This window comes from Cetorhinus maximus, chromosome 15 (assembly GCF_964194155.1).
Source record: "Cetorhinus maximus chromosome 15, sCetMax3.hap1.1, whole genome shotgun sequence".
Taxonomy (NCBI): domain Eukaryota; kingdom Metazoa; phylum Chordata; class Chondrichthyes; order Lamniformes; family Cetorhinidae; genus Cetorhinus; species Cetorhinus maximus.
The window spans coordinates 18,571,110-18,588,190 of NC_135893.1; the positions used below are offsets into that span (position 1 = coordinate 18,571,110).

The 17,081-nt window shown below is 49.5% G+C and overlaps 1 protein-coding gene across 2 annotated transcripts in view; it reads right to left on the bottom strand.

Moving 5' to 3' along the window:
- Window positions 1–2,720: 2,720 nt before the first annotated feature.
- Window positions 2,721–17,081, bottom strand: part of slc45a1 (solute carrier family 45 member 1) — a 33,749-nt gene continuing 19,388 nt past the window's right edge. For both annotated transcript variants that reach the window (XM_078557958.1, XM_078557959.1), the window contains exons 7-8: window positions 4,215–4,420; window positions 2,721–3,006 (exon numbers count right to left, since the gene is read on the bottom strand). In XM_078557958.1, coding sequence (XP_078414084.1) covers window positions 2,743–3,006; window positions 4,215–4,420 — 470 coding nt within the window. In that variant the 3' untranslated portion in view covers window positions 2,721–2,742. The remainder of the gene's footprint in view (window positions 3,007–4,214; window positions 4,421–17,081) is intronic.

The window sequence follows — 17,081 nt, forward strand, 5'->3', positions numbered from 1 at the left end:
AAGCTGTTCCCTGCCCCTGTTACCATTGTAGACACAAAACCAAGACCAAAGACTATCCCACTGAGAGACAGTTTCAGCAGATTCCCAGACATTGCAGAGTCGTGTTGACAGTGGCCTGTAACAAGGCAGTTCTCCACACCTTAACACCAATAATCATAGAAGAAATGAGACGGGATACATTGTCCTCAGGAAAGTAAGAGCATTATGGGATATGGAGAAATGTCAGGGAATTAGGATTAAAATATGATGCTGCTGTCAGAACCGATAAAAATTACAGAAAGCTCCACGAGCTTTCCCTTTTCCTACCTCCCTATTTTTCAGAAATTGGCTAATTATGTCCTGTTTATAATCACCAGGTGCAGCTTGTAAAATACAACCAAAACTTAGGTGATCGAAGTCAAACCAAAAGGGGGCAGGGGTTGAGGAGAACGGTGAGGTTGATGGCCAGAGTGGTGTATCGTTAGCACCCTCTGGTGTACAACAGCTGCATTGAGGAAGGGTTTCAAAAGTGTACAACCTGCTCGCAATAATCTGCAAGCACAAATCTCAGCATAAAGAGAGCAAAGCTCCTTAGTCTGATCCCAGGGGAATTAATGGTGATTCAGACTGGTGTGAAGCAGAAGATTTACGTTGGGCCAGTATAAGAAACCAACGTAAATCAGTTTAGTGGGCATCATATCCAAGCCTGATCAGATTCTTAACCCAATACCTTCATTCCAATTTGTTAATAATCAGCAGCAGGAGTCCTGGCTGATTATACCATTAATCCAAAGGTACAGCGAAAAATTGTAGCGTTACAGTCAAGGGACCGTTGAGATCAACTCACTCAGCATAGACCAGGGATTGAACCTGGGTAGTGCCAGGTTCACATAGCTCTGTAAAATTAAATAAATAAGAGAACAATAGCTTGTATAAGATCTTTTTAATTTCATTTTTTTAACCAAGGTACTTACTGTGTCATTCATATTCAAGTCAAATACCTTTTACAAGTGCAGTCAGTTCCTATCTAACAGGTAGAGCAATGGTTCATACATTTATGGACAAATTTTTCTTTCTCTTATTCAAACCATGAGGGCTGATCTGGTAAATGTGCAGGACAGTGTTAGCTGCTCCTATAGTCCTGCCCTGTGCAATGATTTCAATTACATCAACACAACTGGGAATCACTCAATCAAAATAATCTAATCAGGTTCCCTATCATATGTGTCTCTCATTCTCCCCTAGCCTTATCACCCTAAGGAAGTTCTTCTGGGAGGCAAGAAATATTGGCACACTTTCCAATGCAAGGGGTTCAGATTCTACTCTCTACACCAGCAACAGGGAAGTACAATCTGACCCCTGAGAGGGGAGACTGTGCTCACAAAAAGAATGCTCAATTAAGTCTATTATTTATAGTATCAACAGGAACCTGTGCTGTATCTGCCCTGTGAGTGTCTGATGGGGCAGTGTAGTGGGTGGTTTACTCTGTATCTAACCCATGTTGTACTTGCCCTGATACCTGAGGTACATATGCATGAACTCATTGTCTGTACATACATACATACAGTACACCTGTATGTCAATGTACTTGCAGTGATGCTTATTTTTAAAATGAAGGCAGCTTGTTTAAATGTCAGATTTCTTTAGCATTAAAAGTGTGGGGATAAACCACCATCAGCATTCTTTTCCCGCTCCTTGATGCGTTCAATGGACATTCTCCCAAACATCATTAAAATAGTCACTGCTTATGGTACTGAGCATTTAGTGAGCAACTTGTGAAACAGCTGAAATGTTGACAGTCTACCTGGTCACAGAGAGCACCACTGATCCTGCCCTTACCCAATGCTTATGTATGCCCACTGTCCAGTACCAGTCACTGGATAGCAATCATTAAGTGGGAGCCTTGGCTGGTACATCCTTCCCTGACCTAGGGCACTGAGGCAAATTGCAACTGCTGTTGCTACCCAGCTGAGATTGGTTAACTGAGGGAAGATCAAAGATGAGATTGTCAGTGAGTCAAACTGAATAAACTCTGGGGACTCCTTGAGTTTTATTCTGAATTCAACACCTACATTTACTGGGTGTTTCTCATAATTTGGTGGACACAGTAGGGGAGAAACTCTGAGTCCTTGCACAGGCTGAAGAACCTCATATACCATGGCCAAGTATTGGAAAGCTGCTGGCTAGGATTTTCAGAGGGGCAGTAATAGTATGTGTGCCAACTTGCCCGATATGAAGACTCACTGCATTGTTTCTCCTGAGAAGTTTTCGTATAACCACTTTTAAACTCTACCAAAATCCCAGCACTTTCCATAGTGTTCACCTTGTGAAAGGGGCACTGATTTAGGAAAGAGCCAAAGTGGATGAGTCTTTAAGGGCTGGAAATGAAACAGGGACATAATGCCACCTCAATACTTGGTTGACTGCATGTTGGCAACAAAGCATCTCTTCCTTGACCAACATTTGGCTAGGGCGTCACATTAACCGTCTCACACATGTCTGAATGGAGTCGAACCATATCACTTGCAGTCCATGCATGTTATTGGCACTAATTTACTAATTAGCATTGCTTTTATATTATATATATATTTATATCTGGGAGGTACCAGCACCAATAAAAAAAGAGAAATTAATCTTCTTTGTTTCTGTTCCTGTTTGAGTAATGATGATTTGAGGTTGTGGGACCTTGGGGAAAGGGGGAATATTCAGTGGATTATTTTAGAAGCTAGTTCCTTGAACATATTGAAAGTGGAACTCATAGAGTCAGACGTTCACAAGTAGGGGAGTTTGCTCCTCACCATTATCATCAGGAGGGATCTCGTAAATCACAAACAGAGAAGAGTATAAGCACCCAATGAAGGAGGTCAGGCTGGCAAAGTACATCACCCCATTGGCACTGCCCACAACTGATGTTAGTGGGCCCATCACTATGGAAACGATGACCTGTGCAAGGAAATACTGGCAACTCAGGAGTGAAATGTCCACACCCATCCCCCGCTTGGTCCCATTCGCATTCGGTCCTACAAACTAGACAAAAATAACAACAACTGTTATACTGTGTGTCAGGGAAAGAAACCTATTAGCATCAATATCATTACAAGAGATCTATGGCACAATTCCCAAACAAGAGGGTTTGATAATCTTTAAACACTCTAGTTAATATTCTGTATACCAAGGTGAAGGTGAATTAAACACAATTTCAGAAGACCATGGGGAGGATTTTCATGAGTTGATGGGGCAGGAATGGAGGCGAGCAGGCACCTAATTTCATGCTGCCGGCTGGTATGCCAGATTACCGGCACCATACTGCCCCCTGAATCATTTTGGGGAAGGCCAGGTCAGGAGTGGAACAGCTACCCGCCCACAAACAGCAGGTATCTTGTCAAACTCATTAACAGGCCAATCAAGGCCATAGATCAGAGACCAACTGGAATTTTCCATTCATCCTGTGGACCCTCACGATGTTGGGAGCACAGTAGCTGCCTGGAGGCAGACCGGGGGTGGGAGCCAGCATTGTTGGAGGATGTGGAAGACTTCCCCATGCTTACTTGCCCACAGTTGCTACAGACCGCCCTGTTAGGGGAGGAAGGGGGGCTTCCCCTCCGTAATGGTGGCCCAACAGCACCTCAAGACGGAGGCACTCTCTCTCTCTCTCTCTCTCTTCCCCCCCCCCCCCCCTTACCGATAGGGCATGCTGCAGTTCCTTCCATGCTGAAGGAGCTCCTATTGGAGCCTTCTTTCTGGCCACTAAATTGCCAGTCCAGGCAAAATCAAGGTTAGTTAACTGTTTCCAACCCACATTTGATCCCAATGTCAGAATCCTGACCCAAAATGCAAAATCCCATCCCAGATTAAGCATAAAACAATTCCAGGACTGGTACGGCTTAAGTTAAATCCAGAGCAAAACTTCCTCTACACTGACCCATCAAGCACTTCCAAGACAGGCGCAGAATGGGTTAGATATAGGGTAAAGCTCCTTTTATATGTCCCAATCACTCCCAGGGCAGGTACTGAGGAGGATGGAGAGAGCAAGCCCCTTGCTTCATGATCTTATTACTTACAAATACCAGTCTGAAACTGTTCAAGGTAGTAGACCCTAAAATAGCTCCCAAAGTTTTCCCTTTTCCCCAGAATATCCCACAACCTCAAGATACTCAAGGTACCAGTTGGATTCTGTCTTATTTTAAGCGTATAAATTGTATTATTTGAGTGTACACCTTTTGTTATGTTTATACCTTTTTGCTCTGGTAGTATTCACACAGCAGCGAGTAGGGTAGGGTGCAAAGTGAAGAAAATAGCACTCCATATGTAACACAGAGCGATAAAAGAACATAGCTGTTCCTGGACAGTGTGGCAATGCCAGTGCCAATCCCAAAGGAAAGGTAGCCAAAGAAGTAGAGAGTTCGGATGCTGAAATATTCTTCGAGCTTCTCCAGGAGTGCTGTAGAAAATAAGAAACAGGTGATAGAATACCAGCTACATGGCTGCTGGTGGTCATGGTTTAGGTATATTGGGTTGTCATACTTTGGATGGTAGTTTATTGGTTGTCATATGCTGGGTGCTCTGTATCAGATGATAGTGAAAAGCAAAATACTGCGAGAGTTGGAAATCTGAATAAGAACAGAAAATGTTGGAAATATTCAGCAAGTCAGGTAGCATCCATGTAAAGAGAAACAAAGATAATTTTTATATAATTCCATCTCGTTAGATGACAGCGCTTTGGATTGTGACGTGTTGGTCGGTGGCATGTTGGGTAACAACATGTTGGGTGACACAGTGTTTGTTGACGGTGTTGGACAGGGGCATGTTGGGTGACAGCATGTTGGGTGACACAGTGTTGGTTGACGGTGTGTTGGACAGGGGCCATGTTGGGTGACAGCATGTTGGGTGACAGAGTGTTGGTTGATAGTGTGTTGAACAGCGGCATGCTGGGTGACAGTGTGTTGGTTAACGGTGTGTTGGATAACAGTGTGTTCAGGGCAGTGTGTTGGGTAATGACGTGTTGGGTAATGGCGTGTTGGGTGGCAATGTGTTGAGAGCGGTGTGTTTGGTAACGGTGTGATCAGTAATGGTGTGTTGGGTGGCGGTGTGTTGGGGGATTGTGTTGGATAACGACGTGTTGGGTAACGGTGTGTTGGGTGACATTGTGTTGGGTAATGGTGTATTGGGTGATGACGTGTTGAGTGGCAGTGTGTTTGGTGGCAGTGTGTTGAGTGGTGGTGTATTGAGTGGTGGTCTGTTGAGTGGCAGTGTGTTGGGTGGCGATGTGTTGGGTGGTGGTGTGTTGGGTGATGGTGTGTTGGGTGACCGTGTTGGGTGGCGGTGTGTTGGGTGGCAGTGTGTTAGGTAACGGTGTGTTGGGTGGCGGTGTGTTGGGTGGCAGTGTGTTAGGTAATGGTGTGTTCGGTGGCGATGTGTTGGGTGGCAGTGTGTTGGGTGGCGGTGTGTTGGGTGGCGGTGTGTTGGGTGACGGTGTGTTGGGTGACCGTGTTGGGTGGCGGTGTGTTGGGTGGCGGTGTGTTGGGTGGCAGTGTGTTAGGTAACGGTGTGTTGGGTGGCGGTGTGTTGGGTGACGGTGTATTGGTGGCAGTGCGTTGGGTGACAGTGTGTTAGGTGGCGGTGTATTGAGTGGTGGTGTGTTGAGTGGTGGTCTGTTGGGTGGCAGTGTGTTGGGTGGCGATGTGTTGGGTGGTGGTGTCTTGGGTGGCGGTATTGCGTGATCGCATGTTGGTGGCTGTGTGTTGAGTGGATGTGTGTTGAATGGCAGTGTGTTGGGTGACAGCGAGTTGGATGATGACGTGTTGGGTGGCGGTGTGTTGAGTGACGACGTGTTGGGTGGTGGTGTGCTGGGTGGCGGTGTGTTGGGTAACGGTGTTGGGTGATGGCGTGTTAGGTAATGGTGTGTTGGGTGGCGGTGTGTTGGGGGTTGCGGTGTGTTGGGTGACAGTGTGTTAGGTAATGGTGTGTTGGGTGGCGGTGTGTTGGGTGGCGGTGTGTTGAGTGGCGGTGTGTTGGGTGACCGTGTTGGGTGGCGGTGTGTTGGGTGGCAGTGTGTTAGGTAACGGTGTGTTGGGTGGCGGTGTATTGGTGGCAGTGTGTTGGGTGACAGTGTGTTAGGTGGCGGTGTGTTCAGTGGTGGTGTATTGAGTGGTGGTCTGTTGGGTAGCAGTGTGTTGGGTGGCGATGTGTTGGGTGGTGGTGTCTTGGGTGGCGGTATTGCGTGATGGCATGTTGGTGGCTGTGTGTTGGGTGGATGTGTGTTGAATGGCAGTGTGTTGGATGACAGCAAGTTGGATGATGACGTGTTGGGTGGTGGTGTGTTGAGTGACGACGTGTTGGGTGGTGGTGTGTTGGGTGGCGGTGTGTTGGGTAACGGTGTTGGGTGATGGCGTGTTGGGTAACGGTGTTGGGTGATGGTGTGTTAGGTAATGGTGTGTTGGGTTGCGGTGTGTTGGGTGACAGTGTGTTAGGTAATGGTGTGTTGGGTGGCGGTGTGTTGGGTGGCAGTGTGCTGGGTGGCGGTGTGTTGAGTGGCGGTGTGTTGGGTGACCGTGTTGGGTGGTGGTGTGTTGGGTGGCAGTGTGTTAGGTAACGGTGTGTTGGGTGGCGGTGTGTTGGGTGACGGTGTATTGGTGGCAGTGTGTTGGGTAATGGTGTGTTGGGTGGTGGTGTGTTGGGTGATGGCGTGTTGGGTAATGGTGTGTTGGGTGGCGGTGTGTTGGGTGGCGGTGTGTTGGGTGACGGTGTGTTGGGTGGCGGTGTGTTCGGTGACGGTATTGCGTGATGGCGTGTTGGTGGCTGTGTGTTGGGTGGATGTGTGCTGAATGGCAGTGTGTTGGGTGGCGGTGTGTTAGGTAATGGTGTGTTGGGTGTAGGCGTGTTGGGTAATGGTGTGTTGGGTGGCGGTGTGTTAGGTAATGATTTGTTGGGTGGCGGTGTGTTGGGTGACGGTGTGTTGGGTGGCGGTGTGTTGGGTGACGGTATTGCATGATGGCGTGTTGGTGGCTGTGTGTTGGGTGGATGTGTGCTGAATGGCAGTGTGTTGGGTGGCGGTGTGTTAGGTAATGGTGTGTTGGGTGGCAGTGTGTTGGGTAATGGTGTGTTGGGTGGCGGTGTGCTGGGTAACGGTGTGTTAGGTGGTGGTGTGTTGGGTGGCAGTATTGCATGATGGCGTGTTGGTGGATGTGTGCTGAATGGCAGTGTGTTGGGTGACAGCAGGTTGGGTGATGACGTGTTTGGTGGCGGTGTGTTGAGTGACGGCGTGTTGGGTGACGGTGTGTTAGGTAATGGTGTGTTGGGTGGCAGTGTGTTGGGTGACGGTGTGTTGGGTGATGGTGTGTTGGTGGCAGTGTGTTGGGTGACGGTGTGTTAGGTAATGGTGTGTTGGGTGACGGCATGTTGGGTAATGGTGTGTTGGGTGGCAGTGTGTTAGGTAATGGTGTGTTGGGTGACAGTGTGTTGGGTGGCGGTGTGTTGGGTGACGGTATTGCGTGATGGCGTGTTGGTAGCTGTGTGTTGGGTGGATGTGTGCTGAATGGCAGTGTGTTGGGTGGCGGTGTGTTAAGCAATGGTGTGTTGGGTGGCAGTATTGCATGATGGCGTGTTGGTGGATGTGTGCTGAATGGCAGTGTGTTGGGTGACAGCAAGTTGGGTGATGACGTGTTTGGTGGCGGTGTGTTGAGTGACGGCGTGTTGGGTGACGGTGTGTTAGGTAATGGTGTGTTGGGTGGCAGTGTGTTGGGTGACGTTGTGTTAGGTAATGGTGTGTTGGGCGACGGCGTGTTGGGTAATGGTGTGTTGGGTGGTGGTGTGTTAGTTAATGGTGTGTTGGGTGACAGTGTGTTGGGTGGCGGTGTGTTGGGTGGATGTGTGCTGAATGGCAGTGTGTTGGGTGGCGGTGTGTTAAGTAATGGTGTGTTGGGTGGCGGTGTGTTGGGTGGCGGTATTGCGTGATGGCGTGTTGGCTGAGTGTTGGGTGGATGTGTGGTGAGTGGCAGTGTGTTGGGTGACAGCAATTTGGGTGATGACGTGTTGAGTAGCGGTGTGTTGAGTGACGGCGTGTTGAGTGACGGTGTGTTAGGTAATGGTGTGTTGGGTGACATTGTGTTGGGTAATGGCGTATTGGGTGATGCCATGTTGGGTAACAGTGTGTTGGGTACTGGTGTGTTGGTGATGTGTGTTGGGTAACGGTGTGCTGGGTAACGGTGTGTTGGGTGACATTGTGTTGGGTAATGGTGTATTGGGTGATGACATGTTGGGTAACGGTGTGTTGGATGGCGCTGTGTTTGGTGGCAGTGTGTTGAGTGGCGGTGTGTTGGATGATGGTGTGTTGGGTAACGGTGTTGGGTGGTGGCGTGTTGGGTAACGGTGTGTTGGGTGGCGGTATTGGGTGATGGCGTGTTGGTGGCGGTGTGTTGAGTGGATGTGTATTGAGTGGCAATATGTTGGGTGGCAGCAAGTTGGGTGGCGGTGTGTTGGGTAGCGGTGTGCTGAGTGACGGCGTGTTGGGTCCCGGTGTGTTGAGTGGCAGTGTGTTGGGTGGTGGTGTGTTAGGTAATAGTGTGGTAGGTAACATTGTGTTGGGTGGCAGTGTGTTGGGTATCGGTATGTTAGGTAACAGTGTGTTAGATAACGGTGTGTTGGGTGACGGTGTGTTGGGTGGTGGTATGTTGGGTGGTGGTGTGTTGGGTGGCAGTGTGTTAGGTAACGGTGTGTTAGGTAACAGTGTGTTAGATAACGGTGTGTTGGGTGACGATGTGTTGGGTGGTGGTGTGTTGGGTGGCAGTGTGTTAGGTAACGGTGTGTTAGGTAACAGCGTGTTGGGTGACGGTGTGGAAGGTGATGGTGTGTTGGGTGGCAGTGTGTTGGGTGACGGTGTGTCGGGTGACGATGTGGGAGGTGACGGTGTGGTGGGTGGCGGTGGGTTGGGTACCGGTGTGTTGAGTGGCAGTGTGTTGGGTGGTGGTGTGTTAGGTAATGGTGTGGTAGGTAACATTGTGTTGGGTGGCAGTGTGTTGGGTACCGGTGTGTTAGGTAACAGTGTGTTAGATAACAGTGTGTTGGGTGGCAGTGTGTTAGGTAATGGTGTGTTAGGTAATGGTGTGTTAGGTAATGGTGTGTTAGGTAACGGCGTGTTAGGTAACAGTGTGTTGGGTGACGGTGTGGAAGGTGATGGTGTGTTGGGTGGCAGTGTGTTGGGTGACGGTGTGTTGGGTGACGGTGTGTTGGGTGACGGTGTGTTGGGTGACGATGTGGGAGGTGACGGTGTGGTGGGTGGCGGTGGGTTGGGTGGCGGTGGGTTGGGAGGTGGTGTGTTTGGGCCCTGGTGCATTGGGTGGCAGTGTGTTAGGTGGTGATGTGTTGGGTAACAGTTCATTGGGCGATGATTGTACATTCGTTGCATACTAGTCACTACTTTCACCAATGTCAATCTGGGGAGCTCAGTAACTAACTTCAACGTTAAGTTCTTCAAAAGCTGGCAGACCCTGAGTGGGGTTGCTGGGGCATAGAGAGGATATTTTGTGGGTAACTGGTGGCACGCAGATAATTCTCAATGGGTACCTGGGGGAATATAGAGGATCCTCAATAGGTAACTGGGGTGTAAAGCAGTTGCCTAATGATTTACTGGAATTAGGATATGAATAGGGATTACTTTTTTCAAAAAGACGTTTCTTGAAAGATGACACTTTAAGTAATTCCGTATTCTGTAGAAAATCACAGCTTCTGATAAAGGTTGTGGTTCAATTTCCCTGAGATTCAGATCTTGTTTTTTGTCACGTTGAATTCGAGAGCTAAATGTGTTTTGCAATCTCTGTACTGAGACAGAACTCTGGGGTGTGACTGGCCAATTGAGAATTACCTGAGCCTCAGGGGTGCCCCACAGCTTGTGTACATCAATAGGGACAATACAAAAATAGAATAATGTTGAAAACGTTAAAAACAAACAGAAAAGTTTGGACATTCACACAGTTCTACCAGCAACTGAAAGAGGAAAGACAGGTTTTTACATGTTGGATAGAGACCTTTATCTCAGAAAGCATGTAGCTTTCCAGGTGTTGATGCTCTTCTTTTGCAAATCCATATTTTCTATTTTTTTCTGCCTTCATACAGAAACCTTCATGCCAAAGCCAACCTTGTAATCAGGATTAAATTGTCAGTCAGCTAAACATGGCCACAGGCAAACAGCAAGCATGGCCACCTAGCCCAAAGCAGTCACTGCCACCCAGCCCACAATAAACATGGCCACCCAGCCCACAATAAACATGGCCACCCAGCCTACAGTAAATATGACCACCCAGCCCAGAGCAAAACATAGCCACCCAGCTCACAGCAAACATAGCCACTCAGCTCACAGCAAACATGGCCATCTCACCCACAATAAACATGGCCACCCAGCCCACAGACAACAAGGCCACCCAGCCCACAATAAAAATGGCCACCCAGCCCATAGCAAACATGGTCACCCAGCCCACAGTAAACAAGGCCACCCAGCCCACAATAAACCTGATCACCCAGCCCACAATAAACCTGATCACCCAGCCCACAATAACCAAGGCCACCCAGCCCACAATAAACAAGGCCACCCAGCCCACAATAAACATGGCCACCCAGCCCACAGCAAACAGGCCATCCAGACCACAATAAACATGGCCACCCAGCCCACAATAAACATGGCCACCCAGCCCACAATAAACAAGGCCACCCAGCCCACAGCAAACATGACCACCCAGCCCACAATAAACAAGGCCACCCAGCCCATAATAAACAAGGCCACCCAGCCCATAGCAAACATGGTCACCCAGCCCACAATAAACATGGCCACCCAGCCCACAGACAACAAGGCCACCCCGCCCACAATAAAAATGGCCACACAGCCCATAGCAAACATGGTCACCCAGCCCACAGTAAACAAGGCCACCCAGCCCACAATAAGCATGGTCACCTAGCCCACAATAAACATGGCCACCCAGCCCACAGCAAACATGGCCACCCAGCCCACAGCAAACATGGCCACACAGTCCACAATAAACATGGCCACAAAGCCCACATTAAACATGGCCAGCCAACCCACAATAAACATGGCCACAAAGCCCACAATAAACATGGCCACCCAGCCCATAATAAACATGGCCACCCAGTCCACAATAAACATGGCCACCCAGCCCACAATAAACATGGCCACCTAGCCCATAATAAACATGGCCACCCAGTCCACAATAAACATGGCCACCCAGTCCACAATAAACATGGTCACCCAGCCCACAATAAGCATGGCCACCCAGCCCACAATAAGCATGGCCACCCAGCCCACAATAAACATGGCCACCCAGCCCACAATAAACATGACCACCCAGCCCACGATAAACATGGCCACCCAGCCCACAATTAACTTGGCCCCACGGCCCATAATAAACATGGTCAACCAGCCCACAATAAACATGGCCACCCAACACACAATAAAAATGGCTGCCCAAACCACAATAAACATGGCCACCCCGCCCACTATAAAAAAAGCCACCCAACCAGCAATAAAAATGGCCAGCCAACAGCAACAAACAGGGCCACCCAAACCACAATAAATAGGGGCCACAAGTCCCACAATAAACATGGCCACTCAGCCCACAATAAACATGGACACCCAACCCACAATAAGCATGGCCGCCCAGCCTACAGTAAATATGACCACCCAGCCCAGAGCAAAACATAGCCACCCAGCTCACAGCAAACATAGCCACTCAGCTCACAGCAAACATGGCCATCTCACCCACAATAAACATGGCCACCCAGCCCACAGACAACAAGGCCACCCAGCCCACAATAAAAATGGCCACCCAGCCCATAGCAAACATGGTCACCCAGCCCACAGTAAACAAGGCCACCCAGCCCACAATAAACCTGATCACCCAGCCCACAATAAACCTGATCACCCAGCCCACAATAACCAAGGCCACCCAGCCCACAATAAACAAGGCCACCCAGCCCACAATAAACATGGCCACCCAGCCCACAGCAAACAGGCCACCCAGACCACAATAAACATGGCCACCCAGCCCACAATAAACATAGCCACCCAGCCCACAGACAACAAGGCCACCCCGCCCACAATAAAAATGGCCACCCAGCCCATAGCAAACATGGTCACCCAGCCCACAGTAAACAAGGCCACCCAGCCCACAATAAGCATGGTCACCTAGCCCACAATAAACATGGCCACCCAGCCCACAGCAAACATGGCCACCCAGCCCACAGCAAACATGGCCACACAGTCCACAATAAACATGGCCACAAAGCCCACATTAAACATGGCCAGCCAACCCACAATAAACATGGCCACAAAGCCCACAATAAACATGGCCACCCAGCCCACAATAAACATGGCCACCCAGCCCACAGACAACAAGGCCACCCCGCCCATAATAAAAATGGCCACCCAGCCCATAGCAAACATGGTCACCCAGCCCACAGTAAACAAGGTCACCCAGCCCACAATAAACCTGGTCACCCAGCCCACAATTACCAAGGCCACCCAGCCCACAATAAATATGGCCACCCAGCCCACAGCAAACAGGCCACCCAGCCCACAATAAACAAGGCCACCCATCCCACAATAAACATGGCCACCCAGCCCACAATAAGCATGGTCACCCAGCCCACAATAAACAAGGCCACTTAGCCCACAATAAACAAGGCCACCCATCCCACAATAAACATGGCCACCCAGCCCACAATAAGCATGGTCACCCAGCCCACAATAAACAAGGCCACTTAGCCCACAATAAACAAGGCCACCCAGCCCACAATAAACATGGCCACCCAGCCGACAATAAAAATGGCCACCTAGCCCATAGCAAACATGGTCACCGAGCCCATGATAAACATGGTCACCTAGCCCACAATAAACATGGCCACCCAGCCCACAGCAAACATGGCCACCCAGCCCACAGCAAACATGGCCACACAGTCCACAATAAACATGGCCACAAAGCCCACATTAAACATGGCCAGCCAACCCACAATAAGCATGGCCACAAAGCCCACAATAAACATGGCCACCCAGCCCACAATAAACATGGCCACCCAGCCCACAGCAAACATGGCCACACAGTCCACAATAAACATGGCCACAAAGCCCACATTAAACATGGCCAGCCAACCCACAATAAACATGGCCACAAAGCCCACAATAAACATGGCCACCCAACCCACAATAAACATGGCCACACAGTCCACAATAAACAAGGCCACTTAGCCCACAATAAACAAGGCCACCCATCCCACAATAAACATGGCCACCCAGCCCACAATAAGCATGGTCACCCAGCCCACAATAAACAAGGCCACTTAGCCCACAATAAACAAGGCCACCCAGCCCACAATAAACATGGCCACCCAGCCCACAATAAACATGGCCACCCAGCCCACAATAAACATGACCACCCAGCCCACGATAAACATGGCCACCCAGCCCACAATTAACTTGGCCCCACGGCCCATAATAAACATGGTCAACCAGCCCACAATAAACATGGCCACCCAACACACAATAAAAATGGCTGCCCAAACCACAATAAACATGGCCACCCCGCCCACTATAAAAAAAGCCACCCAACCAGCAATAAAAATGGCCAGCCAACAGCAACAAACAGGGCCACCCAAACCACAATAAATAGGGGCCACAAGTCCCACAATAAACATGGCCACTCAGCCCACAATAAACATGGACACCCAACCCACAATAAGCATGGCCGCCCAGCCTACAGTAAATATGACCACCCAGCCCAGAGCAAAACATAGCCACCCAGCTCACAGCAAACATAGCCACTCAGCTCACAGCAAACATGGCCATCTCACCCACAATAAACATGGCCACCCAGCCCACAGACAACAAGGCCACCCAGCCCACAATAAAAATGGCCACCCAGCCCATAGCAAACATGGTCACCCAGCCCACAGTAAACAAGGCCACCCAGCCCACAATAAACCTGATCACCCAGCCCACAATAAACCTGATCACCCAGCCCACAATAACCAAGGCCACCCAGCCCACAATAAACAAGGCCACCCAGCCCACAATAAACATGGCCACCCAGCCCACAGCAAACAGGCCACCCAGACCACAATAAACATGGCCACCCAGCCCACAATAAACATGGCCGCCCAGCCCACAATAAACAAGGCCACCCAGCCCACAGCAAACATGACCACCCAGCCCACAATAAACAAGGCCACCCAGCCCATAATAAACAAGGCCACCCAGCCCATAGCAAAGATGGTCACCCAGCCCACAATAAACATAGCCACCCAGCCCACAGACAACAAGGCCACCCCGCCCACAATAAAAATGGCCACCCAGCCCATAGCAAACATGGTCACCCAGCCCACAGTAAACAAGGCCACCCAGCCCACAATAAGCATGGTCACCTAGCCCACAATAAACATGGCCACCCAGCCCACAGCAAACATGGCCACCCAGCCCACAGCAAACATGGCCACACAGTCCACAATAAACATGGCCACAAAGCCCACATTAAACATGGCCAGCCAACCCACAATAAACATGGCCACAAAGCCCACAATAAACATGGCCACCCAGCCCACAATAAACATGGCCATCCAGCCCACAGACAACAAGGCCACCCCGCCCATAATAAAAATGGCCACCCAGCCCATAGCAAACATGGTCACCCAGCCCACAGTAAACAAGGTCACCCAGCCCACAATAAACCTGGTCACCCAGCCCACAATTACCAAGGCCACCCAGCCCACAATAAATATGGCCACCCAGCCCACAGCAAACAGGCCACCCAGCCCACAATAAACAAGGCCACCCATCCCACAATAAACATGGCCACCCAGCCCACAATAAGCATGGTCACCCAGCCCACAATAAACAAGGCCACTTAGCCCACAATAAACAAGGCCACCCATCCCACAATAAACATGGCCACCCAGCCCACAATAAGCATGGTCACCCAGCCCACAATAAACAAGGCCACTTAGCCCACAATAAACAAGGCCACCCAGCCCACAATAAAAATGGCCACCTAGCCCATAGCAAACATGGTCACCGAGCCCATGATAAACATGGTCACCTAGCCCACAATAAACATGGCCACCCAGCCCACAGCAAACATGGCCACCCAGCCCACAGCAAACATGGCCACACAGTCCACAATAAACATGGCCACAAAGCCCACATTAAACATGGCCAGCCAACCCACAATAAGCATGGCCACAAAGCCCACAATAAACATGGCCACCCAGCCCACAATAAACATGGCCACCCAGCCCACAGACAACAAGGCCACCCCGCCCATAATAAAAATGGCCACCCAGCCCATAGCAAACATGGTCACCCAGCCCACAGTAAACAAGGTCACCCAGCCCACAATAAACCTGGTCACCCAGCCCACAGTAAAAATGGCCATCCAGCCCATAGCAAACATGGTCACCCAGCCCACAGTAAACAAGGCCACCCAGCCCACAATAAACCTGGTCACCCAGCCCACGGCAAACAGGCCACCCAGCCCACAATAAACAAGTCCACCCTGCCCACAATAAACAAGGCCACCCATCCCACAATAAACATGGCCACCCAGCCCACAATAAGCATGGTCACCCAGCCCACAATAAACAAGGCCACTTAGCCCACAATAAACAAGGCCACCCATCCCACATAAACATGGCCACCCAGCCCACAATAAGCATGGTCACCCAGCCCACAATAAACAAGGCCACTTAGCCCACAATAAACAAGGCCACCCAGCCCACAATAAACATGGCCACCCAGCCGACAATAAAAGTGGCCACCTAGCCCATAACAAACATGGTCACCGAGCCCATGATAAACATGGTCACCTAGCCCACAATAAACATGGCCACCCAGCCCACAGCAAACATGGCCACCCAGCCCACAGCAAACATGGCCACACAGTCCACAATAAACATGGCCACAAAGCCCACATTAAACATGGCCAGCCAACCCACAATAAACATGGCCACAAAGCCCACAATAAACATGGCCACCCAGCCCACAATAAACATGGCCACCCAGACCACAATAAACATGGCCACCCAACCCACAATAAACATGGCCACCCAGCCCACAATAAACATGGCCACCCAGACCACAATAAACATGGACAGCCAACCCACAATAAAAATGGTCACCCAGCCCATTGCAAACATGGTCACGCAGTCCATGATAAACATGGTCACCTAGCCCACAATGAACACGGCCACCCAACCCACAATAAACACGGCCACCCAGCTCACAATACACATGGCAACCTAACCCACAATAAACATGGCCACCCAACCCACAGTAAACGACGCCAGAGTGTCTAGTCATTGAGTCGTGGTTTAGAACGTCTGGTCGTTGATTTGTGGTGAAGAACATCTAGTCATTGAGTTGTGGTAAAGAACTTCTAGTTATTGATTCGTGGTAAAGAACGTCTAGTCATTGAGTTGTGGTAAAGAGCGTCTAATCATTGAGTTGCAGTTTAGAACGTCTAGTCATTGAGTCATGATAAAGAACATCTAGTCATTGAGTCGTGGTAAAGAACATCTAGTCATTGGTTCATGGTAAAGAATATCTAGTCACTGAATCAAGCAATAGAACATCTAGTCATTGATTTGTGGTAAAGAACGTCTAATCATTGAGTCGTGGTAAAGAAAGTTGAGCCATTGAGTCTTGGTATTGAATGTCTAGTCATTGAGTCATATCGAATGTCTGGTTGTTGAGTTGTGGTAAAGAACGTCTAGTCACTGGGTCATAGTAAAAAAGTCTAGTCACTGAGTTGTGATATAGAACGTTGAGTTGTTGAGTGGTGGCTTTGAACATATAGTCATTGAGTGGTGGACAGAATGTCTCGTCATTGAGTTGAGGTAAAGAATGCCTAGTTATTGAGTCGTGGTATAGAATATCTAGTTATTGAGTCGTGGTTTAGAAAGTCTAGTCATTGAGTCGTGGTTTAGAACGTCTAGTCATTGAGTCGTGGTGTAGAATATCTAGTCATTAAGACATGGTAAATAACATCTGGTCGTTGATTCGTGGCATAGAATGTCTAGTTATTGATTTGTGGTAAAGAACGCCGAGTCAT